Below are 24,225 nucleotides of genomic sequence, written 5' to 3' on the forward strand. Positions count from 1 at the left end.
TCTGCATCTGCTTCCTAGTCAGCAAACCATCCATAGTACCATCACTGTTAACTGGGAAATAGAAAGTTTAAAGTGTACCAAAATCCTATCTTATATTTTAAACAAATAATAAATTACTGAGTAGTTTGTAAAATCTGATTCCATTTAAGGCCTCCTATACCCCCCCAAGAAAAATCTAGAGTTTGATAATAATTAAATAAAATATCCTTCCTTACATTTTGAAGCTATATATTTCTCCTTCCTTTTGGGGGGGGGGGGTGGCGGGGAAGGGACAATAAGCAGCTTTCTTTGCGACCTTGTCATGAAAAGAAAACGAACCTGTCAATTGCAAGTGGGATTCATATCCTAATCTCAGCAAAGACAAAAGTCGGTGAAACTTACCAGGCTAGTTACACAGGACGTTAGGCAGCTGCTCAGAACTGTACCCTGCGCCACAGAAATCCATATGATGCACCCAAGGACCACAAAGTTCACAGGTTTCAGGGTGAGCCAGCAGACGCTCTTCATCCTCAGGAGGGCTGTCTTCCTACACAGCTGGGGTCCTCATAGCTCCATCTTGCTTTAAGAACTCTTTAGGCTTCATACTTCAGTTGCAAGTGTGACAAGTAGGTTTTCTGTTTTCTTTCGCAACGTTAGAATATCGTTCTCTCTTAAAAAGAATATTGAGGCCTTTTGATTAGTTTAGACCTTTGGATCTTAGATAGCCGGAGCATCACAGCAAGGCTATTTTATAGTTTAGCTTCCTTTTGCTCCCATAATGAAAGATGTTCCCTGGCTAAAAGTTAGATCCAGGAAGAGCTCTTCGCATGCAAAATAAACAGGAGAAACTTAGATTGCTTTCCAGCGAGCCAGGCCACACAATCCTGACACAGGACACTTCGGTCGGTCAGCCACTGCACTTCTTTGAGGTTGACTGAGCTATTCAGGAAATTGGGTTTTGACTATGCATGCTTAGCAAACCGTATCTCATAACTGTTTTAAAAACTAGAAGCTTTAGTAGTAAGCAATGAGCTAGAGAAGAAAATAATAGGAATGCTTTGAAACCAAACACTTTTTTTTTTTCAAAGAGTTCAGAAGCTGAAAACTAGACATGTTCTCTGAGGGCAAGTTCAAGACAAGGAAGTTTGTTAAAGAACTCTCAGAATTTGACTACATATTAACTAAAATACTGCCTTATCAGGTCTATTGAGACAGAAACCAAGCACCATAGAGAACTAAGATACTTACAAGTGTAGCACCTTGGGAAGAAAATATGATACAAAATCTTCATGGGTCTATCACTCAGACAAAGTTCACGTGAAGCTACAACAAAGAATTTTAAATCTGCAAACTGCAGGATTCGGTCACTCTGGATAGACTGACTCCAGTTCTCTCCACCATCCCCCACGCCACAGATAGAATTTTCTATGCCCAGGTTAGACTTCAAGTCTCTCTGTAGTTGAGGATAACTTTGAACTCTGCTCCTTCTGCCTTTTCCATATTGTTTTTAAGATTTATTTATTATGTAGTGCTATGCCTACATGCACACCTGCGTGCCAGAGGAGGGCACCAGGTCTTATTAGCAGATGGTTATGAGCTACCATGTTGCTGGAAATTGAACTGAGGGCCCCTGGAAGAGCCATCTCTTTACCTCTGAGCCATCTCTCCTCCTCCACCACCACCACCCTACCACCACCACCCCACCACCACCACCACTACCATGACCATTCTTGTTATTGTTGTTGTGGTTGTCATTGTCGTTGTCCTTCTTCTTGTTCTTCTTCTTGTTCTTCTTCTTGTTCTTCTTCTTCTTGTTCTTCTTCTTCTTCTTCTTCTTCTTCTTCTTCTTCTTCTTCTTCTTCTTCTTCTTCATTTCTTTGTTTGAGACAGGGCCTTACTATGTAGCCCTGACTGATCTAGAACTCACCATGTAGACCAAGCTGACCTCAAACTCAAAGAGATCCACTTGCCTCTTTCTCTCAAATGTTGGGATTAGAGGTATGCACCACCATGCCTGGTCTAAATTTGAATTTTTTTCTTGGTTCTTCAAAACAAGACATTTCTCTGTGCAGACCTCACTGTCCTGAAACTCATTTTGTAGACTAACCCGGCCTTGAACTCAGATACACACTTGCTTCCCAAGTGCTGGGACAAAAGGTATGCCCCACTACACCCAGACCCACCCTTGAATTTTTAATTCTCCTGTGTCCATATTTCAAGTATGTGGTAGTGGTTTTAGTATAATTATTGTCATTATTAATGCTAGTATTATATTTAGTATATGTGTGCATGTCTATAAGTACACATGTGCCACAGTGAGTGTGTGGAGATCAGAGAACAATTGTGGTAATTGCTTCTCTCCTTCAACCACTCAGGTTCCAGGGGTTGAACTCAGGTCATCAAACTTGACAGTAAGTGATTTTACTCACTGTGCCATCCTACCAACCTAGCAGTGTTCTCTTTAACAACAATCTGAAGTGCCAAATGAGCTGCCTTCTTGTCTTCAATCAACAATAGCAAATATCATTTAGCCTTTAGCCCAGGACCCATGTTCTCAGTGGCACAGACATGAGGATTTGTCTGCAGTTGCATGTCTTTTTGGTAAATGTTAACACTGACTACAATAAAACATGAATGGATATTGACTAACCAAATACTTAACCCCGAAAATTTCGTTTTCTTAAAAGTCTTCCCCCTGCTGCCCACATGTTCTTTGTTAGTCTGCTGTGTTTTCAGAAATACAGAGTAAAGAATAGAATATAGAGCTACTCTGCTTCTTGATCACAGGACTCTGAACATCTTTCTGCAGAAAGTAATTTTTCTCCTCTTACAAATTAAAATCATAATCATTGTTTGATGGTGGACACAGAGAGAAGGCTCAGGGGTTAAGAGTACCTGAGGCTCTTTTTTTTAAAATTTTTTTATTACATATTTTCCTCAATTACATTTCCAATGCTATCCCAAAAGTCCCCCATACCCTCCCCCCCACTTCCCTACCCACCCATTCCCACTTTTTGGCCCTGGCGTTGCCCTGTACTGGAGCATATAAAGTTTGCATGTCCAATGGGCCTCTCTTTCCAGTGATGGCCGACTAGGCCAGCTTTTGATACATATGCAGCTAGAGTCAAGAGCTCCGGGGTACTGGTTAGTTCATAATGTTGTTGCACCTACAGGGTTGCAGATCTCTTTAGCTCCTTACTTTCTCTAGCTCCTCCATTGGGGACCCTGTGATGCATTCAATAGCTGACTGTGAGAATCCACTTCTGTGTTTGCTAGGCCCTGGCCTAGTCTCACAAGAGACAGCTATATCAGGGTCCTTTCAGCAAAATCTTGCTAGTGTATGCAATGGTGTCATCGTTTGGAGGCCAATTGTGGGATGGATCCCTGGATATGGCAGTCTCTAGATGGTCCATCCTTTTGTCTCAGCTCCAAACTTTGTCTCTGTAACTCCTTCCATGGGTGATTGTTTCCAATTCTAAGAAGGGGCAAAGTGTCCACACACAACTCCCGTGCAATGGCTCAAACCATCTGTAACTCCAGTTTTATGCGATCTGATGCCCTCTTCCGGTCTCCATGGGCACTGCATACATGTGGTACACATATATGCATGCAGGCAAAATATTCATAGAATGAAATTAAAATACATAAATCTTTAATTTCCTTCACTTGGACCACCAATACCTTTTGTCTTGATAGCATAAGCAATTCTTGTAACTTCTACTTCACTAACAGAATGGGCCACCAAATGTGGCCTGAAAACTTAAGACATTCTTTTATTTGACTAGTGGTAGTATATGAAAAAATGCTATAATTTGAAGCTTGCATGTTTGCTCTAGGTTTTGTAATCTCTTGAGCACATAAATTCACAAGAGTGTAAGAACATGCGTGTTTAAAGATATTTGCTGCATTTTATTCACATCAAGGAAAATCAGCCAGGCGTGGTGGTACAGCCTAAAATTTCAGCACTGGGGATGCTGAGGCAGGGGAGTATTGCCTCAAATTTTGTGCCAGCATGTGCTGCACAGTGAATACAAGACTAAGCAGAGATATGTAACCAGAAACAAAAGGATGAGAAGGAGGGGGAGGAGGAGGAGGGGAGGAGGGGAGAGAAGGGGGAGGAGGGGGAGGAAAAGGGAGAAGAAGAGGAGGGGAGGAGGAAGGGAGGAGGAGGAAGAGGGAGAGAAGGAGGAATAGGAGGAGGAGGGAGAGGAGGAGGAGGGGAGGAGAGAAAAGAAAAAAAGAAAAAATAAGCATGGTGGCACTGGCCCATAATCCCAGACTTAAGGATTTAGAGGCAAGAAGATCAGAAATTCAATGCTAGCTTTGACTGCATAGTGACTTTGAGGCCACCTAATATATATATATATGAGAGGAGAGGAGAGGAGAGGAGAGGAGAGGAGAGGAGAGGAGAGGAGAGGAGAGGAGAGGAGAGGAGAGGAGAGGAGAGGAGAAGAGAAGAGAAGAGAAGAGAAGAGAAGAGAAGAGAAGAGAAGAGAAGAGAAGAGAAGAGAAGAGAAGAGAAGAGAAGAGAAGAGAAGAGAAGAGAAGAGAAGAGAAGAGGAGAGAAATCATGGGGTCACATTTGCTGCATTCTGCTAGTTACCAGAGTTACAAACCCACCCAGATTCTGGAAGAGAGAAATTATGCCCCTGTCCCCTGTCTTATTGATATGGGAGAGACAAGATTCCAGAAAAACCTAAGTTAGAAATTATTGTTCCATTTCTGGAAAATATAGTTGGCCACCACAAAAGTAGTCATCATTTTCATAGTTCTGATATACAAAAGTTTCAATTACACACAAAAACCAGTTCCCCAATAACACATTTCCAAGGTTAGTTACCATAATGTATGTGAATAACCAAGAAGGGAGAGTGAGGTCTTGCCTCATTCATAACTGTCTAATTTTGTACCATGAGCACTTATTACAGACTCAAAAACTAAACTAAAAAACATTGATTTACAAGGTAGGTGTGGTAACACATGACTCCAATCCTAAAACAATCCCAGGTTCAAGGTCACCCTCAACTCCATAGTGAGTTTGAGGCTACCCTGAGTTATGTAAAGCTTGTCTCAAACCAAAACAAAATAAAACAAAAAACTGCATACTAATGTTTATCTAGAAATAAGAAAAATAAGAATATTTCAGATTTCTGTTCTTAAAAATTATAGCACCTGAAGTCATGTGTGTTAAGAGTTTACAGTCAGCCGGGCATGGTGGTGCATGCCTTTAATCCCAGCACTCGGGAGGCAGAGACAGATGGATTTCTGAGTTCGAGGCCAGCCTGATACAAAGTGAGTGCCAGGACAGCCAGGGCTACACAGAGAAACCCTGTCTCAAAAAACCAAAAAAAAAAAAAAAAAAAGAGTTCACAGTCTGTCTATGTAAACATTTATCTATCTATCTATCTATTAGTTTTTTTAATGTAGTTTGGACATATATTCCTGTAAAATCATAATACATGAGACTTTTCTTATAAATATGTCAATCTACCATAGTGTTGGGTGTTGCAATAAATATTTTAGACAGGGTCTCACTGTAGTGATTATGCTGGCCTTACAAGTGTGCCACCAAGCCTGGTCATAAATATCCTTTTTTGTTTTTTATTTTTTTATTAATTTATTTATTCACTTTACATGCCGGTAGCAGCCACCACTCTCACCTCTACAGACAGTCCCACTCTTACAAATCCCACCCCCACCACCATCTCTCTTTCACCTCAGAGAAAAGGAAGCCCTTGGTTACCACTCCACCCTGGGACATCTAGTCCAAGCATAACTAAGCACTACCTCTCCACTGAGGCCCAACCAGGCAGTCCAGGTAGTGGAAGGGATCCAATGTAAAGTAACTGAGTCAAAGACAGCCTCTGCTCCAATTGTTAGGGGGTCCCACATAAAGACCAAGCTGCCCACCTGCTATAAATGTGTAGGGGGCTTAAGTCCAGCCCCTGCATACTCTTTGGTTGGTGGTTTACTCTCTGTGAGCCCCCATGGATCCAAGCTAGTTGACTCTGTAGATCTTCTTGACAATCCAGTCTAGATCAGTTCTATCCTCAACTCTTTCTCAAGACTCCCCAAGCTCCACCTGATGTTCAACTGTGGGTCCCTCTATCTGTTTCAGGGTGGGTGGAGCCTCTCAGAGGACAGTTATGCTAGGCAGCTTCTGCAAGCATAACAGAACATCATTAATCATGTCGGGGGTTGAGTCTTGTCCATGGGATGGGTCTCAACTTCGGCCAGCCATTCGATAGTCTCTGCTTCATCTTTGTCCCTGTGCTTCTTGTGGACAAGACAAATTTTGGGTTAAAGATTTTATGGGTGGGTTGTTGTCCTTATTCCTTCACTGGGAGTCCTGCTTAGCTACAGGAGGTGGCCACATCAGGCTCCATATCCCCCACTGCTAGGAGTCTCAGCTAGAGTCACCTTTATAGACTCTCTGAAATCTCTCCCATCCCAGGTCTCTGGCACATTCTCAAAAATCTGCTCCATATTTGCCACCAATTTCCATTCACTCTCCCAGCCCTCTCTCCTGGCTTTCCCTACATCTGATACCCACTCTCACCCACCAGACTCTGTTCCTGTTCCCATTCCCGCTCCTACCTAGTTACTTCCCTCCACCTACCTACAATACCTATTTTATTTTCCTTTCTGAGTGAGATTCAAGCATCCATCCTTAGGTCTTCCTTCTTGTTTTGCTTCTTTGGGTCCTCTTGAATATAGTGTGATTATCCTGTACTTTATGGTTAATATCTACTTGTAAGTGAGTACATACCATGCATGTCCTTTTGCCTGCAAACTTCTTGATGTCCTTGTTTTTAATAGCTGAGTAGTATCTCATTGTATAAATGAACCACATTTTCTTTGTCCACTCTTCAGTTGAGAGACATAGTTTCCAGTTTCTGGCTATTACAAATTAAGCCACTATGAATCTAACTGAGCAATTGTCCTTGTGGTATGGTGGATCATATGCCCAGGACTTGAGATAGAACTATTCCTAACTTTCTGAAAAACCACTGTACTGGCTGGTTTTGTGTCAACTTGATACAAGCTGGAGTTATCACAGAGAAAGGAGCTTCAGTTGAGAAAATGCCTCCATGAGATCCATCTGTATGGCATTTTCTCAATCAGTGATCAAGGGTGAAGGGCCCCTTGTGGGTGGTGCCATCCCTGGGCTGGTAGTCTTGGGTTCTATAAGAAAGCAAACTGAGGGGCTAGTGAGATGGCTCAGTGGGTAAGAGCACCCAACTGCTCTTCCGAAGGTCAGGAGTTCAAATCCCAGCAATCACATGGTGGCTCACAACCATCCTTAATGAGATCTGGCTCCCTCTTCTGGAGTGTCTGAGGACAGCTACAGTGTACTTACATATAATAAATAAATAAGATTATTTTAAAAAAGAAAGAAGAGAAAGCAAGCTGAGCAAGCCAGGGGAAGCAAGCCAGTAAGAAACATCCCTCCAAGGCCTCTGCATCAGCTCCTACTTCCTGACCTGCTTGAGTTCTAGTCCTGACTGCCTTTGGTGATGAACAGCAATGTGGAAGTGTAAGCTGAATAAATCCTTTCCTCCCCAACTTGCTTCTTGGTCATGATGTTTATGCAGGAATAGAAACCCTAAGACAACCACCAAAATGATCCAGAGGTGGTTGTACAAATTTTCACTACCCTCGCCAGCATCAGCTATCACTTGAGTTTTTTATCTTAGACATTCTGACAGGTATGAGATGGAACCTTAAAGTCATTCTTCATTCATCCATTCTGTTTTTTTTTTTTTTTTTTTTTGGTTTTTGTTTTTTGAGACAGGGTTTCTCTGTGTAGCCCTGGCTGTCCTAGAACTCACTCTGTAGACCAGACTGGCCTCTAACTTAACATCTGCCTCTGCCTCCCAAGTGCTGGTATTAAAGGCATATGCCACCATACCTGGCTCATTCATCTTTTTATAAGGCCAAACCACATGATGTCTATATAAATATGTTAAAACATTTGTTAAAATTGAGGAAGAAGTACTCCCATTATAGTTTTTGTTTCTGGGAAGAAAAATTGTAGTATCGATGTTCAGTTTTTTGATGAATCCAGAGATTGTTCTCCAAGTTCAAATGCAGGCAGTAGAACACAGTGTTAGTTGGTGTCATGTACTTTACTCCTCTTGTCTCCTGCTTTACCTTTTTCTGTTGCTCAAATAAAGACCTGGCATTGTTTTCTTTAGCTATTTATAGTTGGAGAAGGGATCTCAATACTCATACTTTCATGAGAGCCCTTGGACCACTTAGAAATGAAAAGCGCCAGCAAATGAGAGCAAAGTGCTGTATTTTACAGTCCTAAAGCCTTCGCAATGATACAAGTCCTGTACATAGAAGAACTAGGACAGCAACCAGATTTAGAAAAGTCCTGCATGTCTTCCTTCAGTCCCTTTATCTGAACTTGCCACCATTTGCCAGGGTTGAGACAAAGCTTCAATTCTGTCCTCTTAGAAACAATGAAATTTCACAATGCACAATGCTTGCAAAACCCTTCTACCGTAGAACAATGCAATGTTTACTTTCCTGTTCAAATACTCTTCTTATAAATTAGGTTAGTTCACAGGCAACAAAACAAATGCAGTCAAGAGCAAAGCCAGAGGATCTGGGCTTTAGCCACAGCAATGTTAAGAAAGCTGACTAGCCAGCCTGATACATGCCTGGGACCAGAAGTAAACTGCCTTTGAGCATCTATTATGGTTCCTATCTTTAATTTTTTCTTTTTTAAAAATTTTTATTAGATATTTTCTTTTTCTTTATTTACATTTCAAATGTTGTCCCCTTTCCCAGTTTCCCCTATGGAAACACCCTATCCCATCCTCCCTCCCCCTGCTTTTATGAGGGTGTTCCCCCACCCACACACCCGTTCCTATTTCCCCAGCCTGGCATTCCCCTACACTGGAGCATTGAGCCTTTACAGGACCAAGGGCCTCTCCTCCCAGTGATGACCGACAAGTCCATCCTCTGCTACATATGGGGCTAAAGCCATGGGTCTCTTCATGTGTATTCTTTGGTTGGTGGTTTAGTCCCTGGGAGCTCTTGGGGGATCTGATTGGTTGATATTGTTATTCCTCCTTCAGATCATTCAGTCCTTTCTCTAGCTCCTCCATTGGGGCTAGAGACCCCATGCTCAGTCCAATAGTTGGCTGTGAGTATCCACCTCAGTATTTGTCATGCTTTGGCACAGCATCTCACGAGACAGCTATATTCAGCAAGCACTTCTTGGCATCTATATAGTGTCTGGGTTTGGTAACTGTATATGGGATGGACCCCTAGGTGGGGCAGTCTTTGGATGGCCTTTCCTTCAGTCTCTGCTCCCCACTTTTTCTCTGTATCTCCTCCCATGGGTATTTTGTTCCCCCTTCTAAGAAGGACCAAAGTATCCACACTTGGTCTTCCTTCTTCTTGAGCATCATGTGATCTGTGAATTCTATCTTGGGTATTTCAAGATTATGGACTAATATCCACTTATCAATGAGTGCATATCATGTGTGTTCTTTTGTGATTGGGTTACCTCACTCAGGATGGTGTTTTCTAGTTGCATCCATTTGCCTAAGAATTTTATGAAGTAATTGTTTTTAATAGTTGAGTAGTACTTTATTGTGTAAATGTACCACATTTTCTGTATCCATTCCTCTGTTAAAGGACATCTGGATTCTTTCCAGCTTCTGGCTATTATAAATAAGGCTGCTATGAACATAGTGGAGCATGTGCCCCTGTTATATGTTGAAGCATCTTTTGAGTATATGCCCAGGAGTGTTATAACTGGGTCCTTGGGTAATACTATGTCCAATTTTCTAAGCAACTGCCAGACTGATTTCCAGAGTGGTTGTACCAACTTGCAATGGAGGAGTGTTCCTCTTTCTCCACATCCTTGCCAACATCTGCTGTCACCTGAGTTTTTCATCTTGGCCATTCTGACTGATGTGAGATAGAATCTCAGGGTCGTTTTGATTTGCATTTCCCTGATGACTAAGGATGTTGAACATTTCTTTAGGTGTGTCTCAGCCATTTGGTATTCCTCAGTTGAAAATTCTTTATATAGCTCTGTACCTCATTGTTTTAATAGGGTTATTTGGTTCTCATGGAGAGAGAGGAGGTCTGCAATGGAGATTTTACAAAGATACAACTTCTTAATTTTTGTATAACCAGGTTTAATTCCTTTCTTTTGAAACCACTCATAACTCACAGTGGTTCTAGTGACTTTGTGAGTTCTAGGTTGGCACAGACCTTTTTGTTTGAGTCAGGGTCTCATGTAGCACAGGCCACAAGGTCAGGGCAAACAAGGTTTATACAGCAAGATCCAAGCCTGGCAAGTTTACCATAGCCTGACTTTCACTGTAAATAGTGTAGGTGAACATTTAATGTTGGGAGTAAGGATGCAACTTCTTTGGTAGGGTGTTGTATAGTATATATGGGGCCCTGGGTTCTATATGCACAGCACTGCATACAGTGGGTGTGATGGGATGTGTGTGCATGCACTTGTGGACACAATGTTTTCTAGTTTTGTATATAAATAATTATAATATTTGGCTTAGAGTTTACATTCAAAGAAGAAAGTCTCCTCTCTCTCTCTCTCTCTCTCTCTCTCTCTCTCTCTCTCTCTCTCTCTCTCTCTCTCTCTCTCTCTCTCTCTGGATCTCACATAGCCAATGTTGGCCTCTAATTCTCTCTGTAGCTGAAGATGATCTTGACCTTCTGATCCTCCTGAGTTCTTAGATAAGAGTGTGCACCCTCACAGCTAGTTTTGTGGTGCTGCGGCTTTGTGCATGCTACATGCTGAACTACCTCTGCAAACCCAAAAGATTCTTTTTATTATACATATTTTATACTGCTAGAGCAATAATAGACTATTTTTGAAAATCTGTACTGGCCTGAACAGGGCCGATGAAAAATGGAAGTGGGTGTTGGTTGAGTAGAGGCTGTGATCTAAGAAAAGAAGTACTAGAATCGCAGAGGACTGTTGAGTTTGACATGGGAATTTGCCAGTCTCTGAAATCAAAATGGAAAGAAAACTCAAAATGGAAAATGGCTCATTCAACAAATATATTTCATAAGCCTACAACTGTCATTTTTTGTGTCAGAGGTTAAGTTTCAGTTTCTGTACCTTGTTGTATATTTTTAGGTATTCCACAATGTGATAAAATCTTATACACACACACAAATAAGTTAGATGTAGAAATCATTGATCATAATCACTGCCTTTGGGAAATTAAATTAAAGGTCATTTTCAAATATATATCAAGTTTAAGACCATTCTGAGCTACATGAGACCTTTCACACACACACACACATACACACACGCACACGCACACACAGCCAGGTGTAGTGGTCCAAGCCGTCAATCTCAGCACTCTGGAGACAGAGGCTGGTGGATTTCTGTGAGTTCAAGTCCTGCCAAGGATAGATAGTTTCTCAAAAAGAAAAAAAAGCTGTGTGTGTGAATATATATATATGTGTGTGTGTGTATACATATAAGAGTGTTTGCCCACATTCAGAAGTCAATTGTTTTCTCTTGACTTGTTTCTCTATCACTAGATGAGTCCTAATTAAACATCAGAAGCACAGGACCTTATTTATTGGTAAACTTTGGTTCAGATACTAAACACTTCTACTTAACCATAGTACCCTAGCCATAGCACTATGGTTTGTGTTTCAGTATTATATATAGTGTCTATAAAACAAAGTATATCAGCCACCCTAGTCATTGATACTCCATTTTAGTTGGTTTTATATCTGCATTCACAGAAATGTCTACTCAAAGCCTCATTCCATTGTTTGCTTGTTTGACCAATTTATTATTATCTGAGTGTCTTTCTTTCCTTTCTGTTTTTTCTTCCTTCATTCTCTTTTATCTCCGTTTTTCTTTTCTTTGGTTTTTTGAAACAGAAGTCATATGTCCCAGGCTGGTGGTGAGCTTGCTATATATCCAAGGATGGCCTTGATCTTCCTGCCTGTACTTCCAAGAGCTAAGGTTACAGGTATGGTCTATTGTATTTCTTTCTTTGTGGGACAGAGTATTGCTTTATAGCCCAGATTAGCTTTGAACAACTCCTCCTCCTCCTCCTCTTCCTCCTCCTCCTTCCCTCAACCTCCCAAATTCTGGGATTCCAGACAAGTGCCTACTCAGTTGGTTTGGGTTTTATCTTTTCAGATTTGGTTTGTTGGTTGGTTGGTTTTGATAGTTTGTTGTTGTTGTTGTTGTTTTGTTATTATCTTTATTTGTTGGTTTGGTTTGGTTCTTTCTAAGACATGATTTTATTTTGCTAAGCCAGGCCTTAAACTCACTATGAGCTCAAGAGGAATCGCTAAATTCCCAATCCTGTAACTCCCAAGTGCTGAATTAAAAGGATGTGCTACCATACTGAGTTGGGTTGTTCTTCATCATCAACGATCATTAATTATCAACGTCATTAATGGTCATTATCATCATCAATCATCATCTCTTCTCTCTTCAAATGTCTCTAAGTTAACAGACTTAGAGACAGTTGTAGAAACTTTGATGTGTAAGTTTTATTCTTATATTTTGCTTCCTTTGAAGCTTCCCTTTTGCTCACAGACGGCCACAGGGGGAGCATAATGCCCAGTATCTATTCACTTTCAAACACCTTTCTCCAGATATAATTCATAAACAATACAGTTCTCTTATTTAATGTGTACTGTCTGGTGATGTTTAGTATATTTACAGGGTTATATGACAAGTGCTATTATCAAATTCTGGAATATTTCCATCATCCAAACAGAAATGGATTTTTATTAACCAACACAGCTCATCCCTCTCCCTCCAGTTCTTGGTAAACAGTATGGATCTATCTAATGTAGATATTCCATATAAATTAACTGTATAATGTGTGGTCTTTTGTGCCTGGCTTATTCCACTGAATATACTGGGGTTTTTTATTTTTATGTTAACTTATTGTGTGTGTGTTTTGGTATTTTGACCAGATATTTTGACCAGTGTTGGGCTCCTAAGCTAAATGAGGGATTATGGTAGGACACTGAACATACCGTAGACACTTCTCAGAGAGTGTGACAGGAGTGGGGCTACTTCATACCCAAATCAGGCTTGGACCTACTCAAACCTGTAGAAACAAAGGACACTTCGTGATAAAGTTAGTTAAACTTCTGTTTTCACACCAGAGAACTGGCTTCTCAGAAATCATGTGACCCGCCAGTCTACTAATCTAGCTGATAAGCTTGGAATTTTCATGGGCCCAGTGGGGCACTTCCTCCCTTGTCCTGCCCTTGTCCCCCAACTGTATAAACTTGTTCCACTATATCAATCAATGTGCTGCCCTGTGAAACAGTTTACCTGAGCTGTAACTCTCTACCACCTGAGACCCTGCTCCTCAGCTCCTCAGCTCCTCAGCATCCTGAGACCACTGGTACACAATGACTGATGGGGGCAGGGGAGACACATGTGTATTTGTGCATCACTTGCATTCCTGTCCCCAGTGAGGCCAGAAGAGAGTGTCAGATTGCCTGGAACTAGAATTATGGATGTTTATGATCCACCATGAGGACACTGGGAATCGAACCCAAGTCCTCTGGAATAACAGCCAGTAAGTGTTCATAACCACTGAGCCATTTCTCCAGCCACTAGTATAAAATATTTAAGGTTCTTTCATAAAGTACTCATGCTTGAAACTTCATTGCATTTTATTGTTGAAATATTTTTTCCTTTCATTTTCTTTGGTTCTGAGGATTGAACCTAGAGCCATATTTATGTTGGCAAACATTATAGTGCTGAAGTGTGTCCCCAGCCCTGACAATATTCTTCAATGTGAATATGCCACCTCCAATTGTCTCCTCGATGATTGGGAGATATTTGGTTACAGTTTAGCATGCTGCTAATAACATTAGATCCATCAACTTCTTGGTGTTTGTTTTGTTTTGCTTTTAGTTGTATTTTGAGACAGTCTTTTATGTAGTCTAAGGCTGGCCCTTAACTCTCTATGTAGCTGAGGCCATCCTTGAACTCCTGATCCTCTTATTGCTATCTCCCAAGTGCAAATGAGCCACCAAACCCCACGTTAGATTGCAGCTAATGCCTCAAAGCGCCCTATTGTTCTAAACAGAATTCTATGTAAGCTCCCTTATGTCTGTAACAAACTGTTATAAACAGAAGAAGTCTGAATCCCTGCATCAGATGGCAATACCTATTTTTGGACTTAAGGAGAATAATCAGGCTCCAATTGCTGGGAGCTCTCTCAGTACCCATATGAGGGGTCCTGGGGAAGACATTTAATTACAAACAAAATGAAACATGTGGTCATCCTTATTGGGACTTAGTGCAGGAGAAAATAGAAATCCACTTCTTTCCTCCACGCGCTTTCCGGTTCCCGTTCAAGCAAATGTTCCAAGAGTTCCTGACTCACCAGGTAACTATTATTTTACATACCTTCATTTAACAGAAAGCAATCATTATCTTAATTCTTGCCTAACTGGAAATACATGGTATTTCCATATGTTCTTGCTTTAGAGCACATCTTGTGTAAATTTCTAGTACTAGCTATGCAGCAGGCCACCTTGCTCACGCTGAAAGCCTCTGCTCCACAGGGTGGCAGTGTAGCACTCCCCAGACCCAAAGCTTTCCACGGACTGCAGGTGAAGCACAACTAATAGAAACATCTTTGGATCACCTACGTGCTCTCTCAGAAAAAACGGCAATGGTCGCCACCTGTCCGCGAGAGCAATGACTTCCTCCTATTCCAGAGCTACTGCCCTGCCTCCAGACTCTCCGGTCAAGAAAAGACAGGGAAGTCTGAACAAACTTCTCAATGGCTGTAATTGACTCAACTCTTTTATAAAACATCATAAAGGTTATTTTTCTGACAGAAGGATAGAAGTCTTAAAATCACAAAACTAAATATTTTCAGCCTTTTCTCACCAAAAAAATATATGTTTTGTACTGCACATGAAAGACCCACAACGTGAGGACTCCCCCACATTCTGACTCAGGAGAGGCAACACCCCAAAATCACCCACAAGAAACGATCTTGCTGCAACTGCAAGAGGATTTTTATTCAAGAGCGCTCTAGGGCCCACGATCATACACCACGCAGGGGTAGAGGACCGTGGCGCCCCGAGTAGCTGAGTAAGGGGGTATTTAAAGGAAGAAACTACAACTCAAGGAGGTGGGGAGGGCGTTGTTGGAAAATACCAAAAATACCAGTTAAGAGTCACAAGGAAGTATAAAGTCACAAGTGTCAGGTTATCTCTCAAGACAGTTTCTAAGAGCCCCTAACAATCTAAGAGCCCCTAAAGATAGTACATTTGCATTGTAGGTTCCAGTAATGGTCAGGGTGCCATTCTTTGAATTGAACCCAGGAAGCAGGTAGATGGAGGAATGTCGCTATCTGTTTTATGACCAGCACCTGGAGCACTAAGCCACAAAGGCTACACTCCCAAGCCTGGGCCCAAAAGCCTCGAATTTTGTTTTTACTTTGCTATACTTTTTTTAATACTTCTTCACACAGACTCATGACATGTTGTGTAATGTAACTCCTTACCTCTCCTTTCACTTAACACAGGCATGAACGTGCATTCATCTACATCCCCAGATAGGATACTTAAGCTATACAAATATATACACACCAAAATAGGATATTTAGGTTGTAAATGCCTATACATCCCAGCACATGACCCTGATTTCAAATAAATAAATAAATAAATAAATAAATAAAATGGCCGGGAGATAGCTTGATTGGTAGAGTGTTTGTCTAGCATGCACTAACTCGTGGCATCCATCCAGCACCATATAAACTGGGTGTTAGTGCCACGTACTCTGCACTGTTCAGCCTTTCCTGCAAAGACCCAACCTGAACCATGTAGGGAAGGCTTGTGCTGTTTTGCTTTTGCACGGGGCTCACAATGGCTGTGGAATAGAAGGCGCCTGGCCTGCTGCCTCCTCATGCTGCCACCTGCTTTCCTCTCCACATCTCTGCAGTTCCTCATAGCAGCTTGTGTTTGCCTGCCTGGACTCAGACATTTCTCACAGCGTTGTAGACATAAATCCAAGCACAGAGACAACGAATCCTAATCTAGGAAGCCAGGAGAGAGTGTGAGTTTTCTCTTAGTTGCTTTGTGCTTCTGACTTGGTTTGGTTTGATTGTGTTTTGTGTGGCACTTGTCACTTTTTTTGCCAGACCAACTTAGAACTCTCTGGGTTCTGCCTGCAGGCCTTGAATTGCTGATCTCTCTACCACAGCCTCTGGGGGGGTGGGGTGAGGGGGTGGGGGCTAGGATTACAGACATGCACCACACTATTTGGCTTACAAATTCAAGTTCCTTTCTTTTATTGTTAGGAGGAAATATGTTTGGAGATTTTTATTTGCCCTGACAGTTTACATCTCCTCTAAAGGACACTTCCATACGTGCCTTTCTTTCTTGTTCCTGTCATGAAATACCTGACAGAAGGTGATTGAAGCCAGAAAGAGAGTCTTCTGGCTTACATTTATGTAGGGGCAGAGAGTGGATACATCTCATCATGGCAGGAAGGACGGGGCAAGAGAATCAGGAAACCAACTGGTCACAATGCTTGTCAACAGTCAGAAAAGGGTGACCAAGAAGTGAGACCTCATGCTCCACTCCCAGCCATTTCCTCAAGCATTCACCACCGAATTTTGGTGGGGATTTTTTTTTTTCAGTTTTGTTTTTTTATTTTAATTGCAAAGTTTCGTCAGAGACCCAGTGTAATGTCTTTAACTGTGAGTCCCATTCAAAGGGACATATACTATGCTGGCATTGGAGGCACCAACAGGAGCAGGAGACCAGGGGGTCCCTTTGTAGCTAGGAAGCAGAACCAGGTTAAAATCTTCAGGCTGGCCTCAAGCTCAAAGCAATCCTCCTGTGGTAGCCTCCAGAGTACTGGGATTGCATGTGTGAGCTACCACACCAGGCTTGTTTTGATATTTTAAATGTCCATTTCTACAGCTTCTCATGTTCCAATATATATGGCATGAAGACCAAAGGGGACCACATCTGAGGAAGAAAGGGGACAGAAAGAAACAAGAGCAGACAATGGGGAGAAGAAAGAAAGCACTGTATGTTTTATCTCACATGCAGTTCTAGATCTAAAGACATAAGTATACATGTATACTTATATATATGACATAAGACATATATATGTCTCATACATACATGACACTGTGTGTGTGTGTGTGTGTGTGTGAGAGAGAGAGAGAGAGAGAGAGAGAGAGAGAGAGACATGAGAACGGGAGAAAGACTATTAAAAAAAGGTACCAGGGGGGCTGGAGAGATGGCTTAGTGGTTAAGAGCACTGACTGCTCTTCTGAAGCTCCTGAGTTCAAATTCCAACAACCACATGGTGGCTCACAACCAACCATCTGTACAGCTACAGTATACTCATATGCATAAAATAAACAAATAAATCTTAAAAAAAAAAGAAAGAAAGAAAGAAAGAAAGAAAGAAAGAGGAAAGAAAGAAAGAAAGAAAGAAAGAAAGAAAGAAAGAAAGAAAGAAAGAGGAAAGAAAGAAAGAAAGAAAGAAAGAAAGAAAGAAAGAAAGAAAGAAAGAAAGGAAAAGAGAGAGAGAGAAAGTACCAGGAGGAGCAAGGAGGGATGGAAGATGGCAATGGGTAAAAAAGAATGAGTAAAATGTAATGATGTATATACATGAAAGTATCATATATATGCTACATAATAATTAGGTTTAAAATGACGAGTGTTTCCTAACTTGTTAGAAATGGCTTTTGCTTCCATCACATCAGAGCAACAAGATACCCATATGGGTTGGCCTTTTTCCTGCAAAGAGAAATATAATAAAGTTATTTTCCCTAGAACTGCCCAGCAAAAATAAAGAGTTAATACAAAGAATGTTTTCGCAAGGTAGATAAGAATTTTGGGAAAGACGAACTGTGCCAGGAATGCTGTATACAGCGAAGAAAAACCAGCCCAACCAGCTTTTCTTGTGCAAAGGAATGAAATCAAAGAGTCCATTCATAGATTCTCCAAGTTTATACTCACCCCACAAATTTTAAACCAAATTGTATCTGTCTTTAAGTTTTTATTTGTATGATGGTCAGCACACCCATGATACAATAATTACACTTAATTAGCAATGCTCCTAAAGTAAAACTCAAAGCCATATTTTGAACTTGCTGGAAGAACTCACTCCAAACATAACAATGGTTACCTTAGTGAAAGGTATTAGGAAGAAATAAGTCGGGGTGTGGTGGCTCACACCTGCAATCCCTGCTGGAGTTGCCCAGTTCCAAAAGGGGAGGGGAGTAAAAAGTCAGTTCGTTCTTTGTGTTAGTCATTGTGTGTCTATGTACCGATGATTTGGGATTTGCTTTTTTAAGATTTATTTTGATAATTTTTTTTTTAAATTGCCTCACCAGGTGGTGATGACACACATCTTGTTGTTGTTGTTGTTGTTTAAGATTTATTTATTTTATGTATGTTAGTACACTGTCCCTGTCTTCAGACACAGCAGAAGAGGGCATCAGATCCCATTAGAGATGATTGTGAGCCACCATGGAGTGGCTGGGAATTGAATTCAACCTTTAGAGGAATAGTCAATGCTCTTAGCCACTGAACCATCTCTCGGGTCCTATTTTTTATAATTTTTATATATGTGTTTGTATTTGCCTTATGACTATATGGTGTGTGTATATGTGTGTGTCTCTTTCTCTGTGTGTGTGTGTGTGTGTGTGTGTGTCTGTGTGTGTGTGTGTACGTGTGTACCTTCAGAGACTCAAGAGGGTGTTGGATACCCTGAAGCTAGAGGAAGCTGCCTAAAGTGGGTACTAGGTCTCCTGAAAGTGAGTAACCTGTGCCAATTCTCCAGCCCTGTGGTTTTGGTTTTTAATAATCTTCATTACATTTGCTTATTTAATGTGGGTTGGTGAAGGTGCTACAGTGGGCTTTGTGCATGGAGATCACAGACAAATTGGAGGAGTTGGTTCTCTCTTTCTTTCATGTAGGTTCCGAGGATTAAACACAGAAACTCAGGCTTGGTGGCAAGCACCTTTACCAGCTAAGCCCTCTCACCCCCATATGTGTGCAATTTGGGGTGACAGTTCACACAATACCTGTACTTCTAGCATCTGAGCTCATGTCCAGCCTGAGCTACAGAGTGAGAGAGAGACCCTTTGTCAAGAAAAATGAAACAAAATCAAAACATTACTATAAGCCAGGTATGGTGGCTTATACATTTCACCCCAGCACTCAGGAAGCAGCGGCAGGCAGATGAGGCCAACCTTGTCTTCTACATAGGGAGTTCCAAGCCGGCTAGGGCTAAATAGTGGGACTCTGTCTCGGGGGGGGGGGGGGGGGGGGAGTTATAATTCTAAGATGGAAAAATGTTTGTAAACCTGTGACATATATGACATAACTTTATTACACATTCCTACTTATCTTGGTTTCTTCTGGCAGAAGGCTATACTTGGATAATATAAATACATATATGTGGGATACAGTGACACATACATTTAATTCCTGAACTGCAGAGGCAGAGGCAGAGGCAGAGGCAGAGGCAGAGGCAGAGGCAGAGGCAGAGGCAGAGGCAGAGGCAGAGGCAGAGGCAGAGATCTCTGAGTAAATCTATGCAGTGAGTTCCATACAGCTAGGGATGAATAGAGATCCTGTCTTGGAAAAATGAGTAAATAAAATGCATATGTCATAAAATTTTTGGCATTCTGTATATTCAATAAGAGCTTCAGTACAATGGTTCACAGTAAAGATAAATCTTTTTAACTTTTAAGATTTATTTCTTTTATAGGTGTGTTTTGTCTTCATGTATGTATGTACACCATACATATACCTGGTGGTTACAGAGGTCAGAAGAGGCATCAGATCCCCTGAAACTAGAGTTGAGAATGATTTGTGTTACGTCTCAGGCAGTCCACATATCCAGAAATGAGCTCAAAGAAATAGAAGGATTTCTTTATTCTGTCTATAAAAAGCCAGTATTCTTCAGGAACTTGTAAAAACGGTTTCTGTCTCCAAAAGGAGTCATTTTCCTTGTCTCTAGCAAAAAAAAACAACCAATCAAACAAACAAAAAACAAAACAAACAAAAAACATGGCTCCATTGACATGCATACCATATTGCATATCAAAATCTACACTAAAACCGGGCGTAGCACTGCATGCCTTTGAACCCAACACTTGGAAGGCAGAGGCAGATGGATGTCTATTTGAGGCCAGTCTGGTCTAGGAAGCAAGTTTCAGGAGAGCCAAGACTGTTTTACATAGAAACCCAGTCTCCAAAACAAACAATCTGTTCTAGCTTTAAGGCTCCCTCAGTCCCTACACACGAGAAGATGGAGTGTTGGAAGTCAGTCTGGACTGAGTAGTGAACTTGAAAGCAGACCACTGTGCTGCTAAATTTTAGTCGGAATAAAAAACCTAGAGTCACCTAAGAAGAGAGAGCCTCAATAGACAAATTGCCTCCATCAGACTGGCCTGCAGGAGTGTCTGTGTGATATTTTCTTGATTAATGATGGTTGTGGAAGAGCCCAATGTGTTGTGAGTGATTCCGCCCTGGAAAGAAAGGTCCTGGAGTGCATAAGAAAGCGACCTGAGCAAGCCAGGGAACAAGCCAAGAAGCAGCTTTCTCCGCTCTCCAGGATCTGCACTTCGGTTCATGCTTGAGTTCCTGCCCTAACTTCCTTCAGTGATGGACTGTGACACAGAAGTATAAGCCAAATAAACCCTTTCCTCCTGCAGTGGTTAAAATGAGAATGACCCTCCACAGGCTCATGGATTTGATTGCTTGATGATTAGAGAGTGGAGCTACTTGACACAGATGAGGTCTGGCCTTGTTGGAATAGGTTCAGCTTTGTTGGAGGAATTGTGTCACTGGGGGGTGGGTTTTGGGGTCCCAAATGTTCAAGCCAGGCCCAGTATTTCCCTCTCGCTCTCTCTCAGCTCCTCCAGCACTATGTCTGCCTATATTCCACCATGCTGATAATGGACTAAACCTCTGAAATTGTAAGCAAGCCCCAATTAAATACTTTCCTTCATAAGAGTTGTCATGGTCATGGTAATGTGTCTTCACAGCGATAGAACAGTGACTAAGACAACTCCCTAAGGTAATTTTGGTCAGTGGTTTACCTTAGCAATAGAAAGACAATTTGAACACCACCGTAATAAATGGGCTCAGCTTTATTGCTAAGATATACTCAAATAAAATTAAATCGGATAAATTATGTGTGAATTCTTAAATACCTGAAGTTAACCATTTCAAATATCATTTTAGTCTAATTTCTTAAAAAAAATTGTTAACAGCCTAAGGCTGTCAGAGTGGCTCATACCCATAATCCCAGTAACTGGGAGGTAGAGTCAGAAAGGTCAGGAATTCAAGACTACCCTCACCTACATAGCAAGTTAGCCAGGTTAGGCTACATGAGATTAATGTTCCAAATAAATCTGCCTGGGAATGCAGCTTGGTTGGTAGAATGCTTACCCGATGCACCACATGTGGTCCTGTGTTCAGTCTTCAGCTGGGTGTGGTGGTGCATGCCTGTAACTGGCTATGAAAATATACTGTGATATAGTCCAGTGGTAGACTTGCCTAGCATATTAAAAGTAAAGTCCCTAGGTTCAAGCCCCAAGGCTGAGAAGTAAAACAAGCAAACCTACATTCCATTATCTGCAGGTACTGGAGGTGTATTTCAGTTGACAAAATGCTTTCTTAGCAGGCAGGAAGCCCTGGGATCGGTTACTAGAAGCACAGTAACAGAGGGCATGACTGCAGTCTCAGCAGATGAGAGGTAGTCAAAGGAGGATCTGGAATTTATAGTCATTCTTGGCTATATAGTGAGTTTGGGGCCAGTGTAGGAAACATGAGATTTGTTCTCAATCAGCCAATCAGTAAGCAAACACATAAGCAAGGGGCAGTGTATTAAGAATATAATGAGTCAAATACATTGAGTGGACATCAGTCACGAGCCATGGAGATCCTCCGCGATTGCTATGGGGTTTCAGGACTCTTTAGCCCTCACTGATTTCTTCCCTGGCCTTTGTCCCCAGGTTTCCAGCATGCCCCCAGTGCCCCTTTTATTTGTCTAGTATCATATAACCTTAGTCACATAATAATAATTGAAAATAGCTGGGGAAACCTAGATAATTGGCTTGCTTGATCTGTAAACTGAATTTTACACATAAGCCACAAACCCCGGTTAGCAATCCTGATAAGAGACACCAGCAACTGCTTTCCTGCTTTTGGGGGGTGTGAGAACATGACCTTCACCACTCACCCCATATCATGCTTTCTGCTAAGACCAGGCAGCACCTTGATCCAGACAGGTGAGACAGTGGGGAAACTGGCTGTCCAGGATGGACATAAACTCCAGGCTATCTCTGCCCTGTGGCTGTGCACCCCAATGAATTTGATGTTCCTCATAAACAGTTCTTATTTTCCTTACCCAGTGCTAAGCAATTTGACCAATAAAATAATGTCTTCGAGTAACCTCCTATCACAGCGATCAGAAAGTCAGGAGGATTCGAAGTTCAATCATTCTCTGCTACTTAACAAGTTTGAGACTGCCTGGGAAACTGGAGACCCTCTCAGAGAGAGGATGAGGCTACTCCTAGTGATGTAATAGAAACAGGTAGAAAACACCGAGTTTAGATACCGATTTTTTTTTTTAGTAATTTACTTAAAGTGCTGCTTGTACTGCCTGTTTGCCAAGCATGACTTGATTTGCTACCTGGAACAGAATGACTTGAAGGAAAAGCTGAAACAGTGTGGCATTGCCCTTAACAATCTGCTAACTGGCATGTACACTTCTATAAAAGCTTGCTTGCTTGCCTGCCCACCTTGTGGTTTTAGAGTACAAGTGAGAATATGAAAATGGACTAGGGAAGCCGGGCATGGTGGAGCACGCCTTTGATCCCAGCACTTGGTAGGCAGAGGCAGGCGGATTTCTGAGTTCGAGGCCAGCCTGGTCTACAAAGTGAGTTCCAGGACAGCCAGGGCTACAGAGAAACCCTGTCTCGAAAAACCAAAAAAAAAAAAAAAAAAAGAAAAGAAAAGAAAATGGACTAGGGAGCCGGGTGTGGTGGCTTCTTTAATCCCAGCACTTGGGAGGCAGAGGCAGGTGGATTTCTGAGTTCGAGGCCAGCCTACAGAGTTCCAGGACTACACAGAGAAACCCTGTCTCAAACAAACAAACAAACAAACAAACAAACTGGACAAGGGATGGAACTCTTTCAGGAGCTTGCCTGGCTTTGGTCCACTGGTAATATCTCCTCTCTTCAACTCTCACTGTGGTCTGTGTGCTTATCCCAGGAAGATTCTGACAGTAATGAATGAATCTCTGCCTGAAACATAGGACCTAGTGGGGTTACTTGCTAAACTACCAGCATGATGTACCCTCCTGATTCTAGGTAACTCTTGAGTTGAAGTAGATTCCAATGTGAAAGCTTGTTTCCAGGGAGGGTGAGCTGAGAGCTGCTGAAAGATTCCGAGAGGAGCCCCTCACTCAGGCCTCTGGACAATAGCAGACACCCAAGAACTCACGAGAGACCAAGCTTGATGCAAACCACATGAAGCTTTATTCGGGGAAAGCCAGAGCTCTGGGAATGACTCATATCCCATGCAGGGGTAGAGGAGTCGACCTCGAGGGGAAAGAGGTCCCAGTTTTTATAGGCCCTCAGGGGAGAAGGGAGAAGGGGAGGAGTAGGGGATTTCCAGATATAAACAATGTCTATTCTCAAGAAATGGATATGGGAGGGGTACAAGGAAAGATTCTGGTGCAGGTGTAGCAACTCAGGATTGGCCCGACTTTGGTTGCTGGGGAGATTTTCCAACTCTTCCCCAGCAACCAATATCACAAAAACCTGGCAATGGGCTTCATCAGTGAGCACACACATGGGTTCAAGGAACGGTCAAAACATTGGCAGACACACGGGTTCAAGGAGTGGCTAGAGCATTGTGCACCTCTAATTTTCTAAATCAGTGAAGCTAGTTCTGGTAGCAATGAAATCTATTTTGCCAATTTCAGGGCTTCTGTGACCTTTTACATTCTGTCAGGGTCTTTCACTGTGCATGTGTCAAGTGCCTCTTGCTGATCTTGCTACTCAGTCATTCTTTACAGGGACTGCCCAACTTTCGGTTTCTAATCACCCAGCTTCTGATTGCTTCTTCTCTTCCCCCTTTAATTACCTTCAGTACCAAGGCTGAGTAACCATCTTCATGGAAAGGCAGATGATCAGTATGCACATAAGGCCACTCCTTAATTATTTGTGCATTCTCCATAGCCTT

The 24,225-nt window shown here is 41.9% G+C and overlaps 1 protein-coding gene across 1 annotated transcript in view; it reads right to left on the reverse strand.

Moving 5' to 3' along the window:
- Positions 1-878, reverse strand: part of Ros1 (ROS proto-oncogene 1, receptor tyrosine kinase) — a 125,813-nt gene extending 124,935 nt beyond the window's left edge. The window contains exon 1 of the mRNA XM_085843349.1: positions 382-878. Within this exon, the coding sequence (XP_085699475.1) occupies positions 382-507 (126 nt within the window). The 5' untranslated portion in view covers positions 508-878. The remainder of the gene's footprint in view (positions 1-381) is intronic.
- Between the last annotated feature and the right edge of the window lie 23,347 nt (positions 879-24,225).

The sequence above is a fragment of the Mus caroli genome, unplaced genomic scaffold (assembly GCF_978045245.1).
Source record: "Mus caroli unplaced genomic scaffold, Mus_caroli_1 scaffold_9, whole genome shotgun sequence".
NCBI lineage: Eukaryota > Metazoa > Chordata > Mammalia > Rodentia > Muridae > Mus > Mus caroli.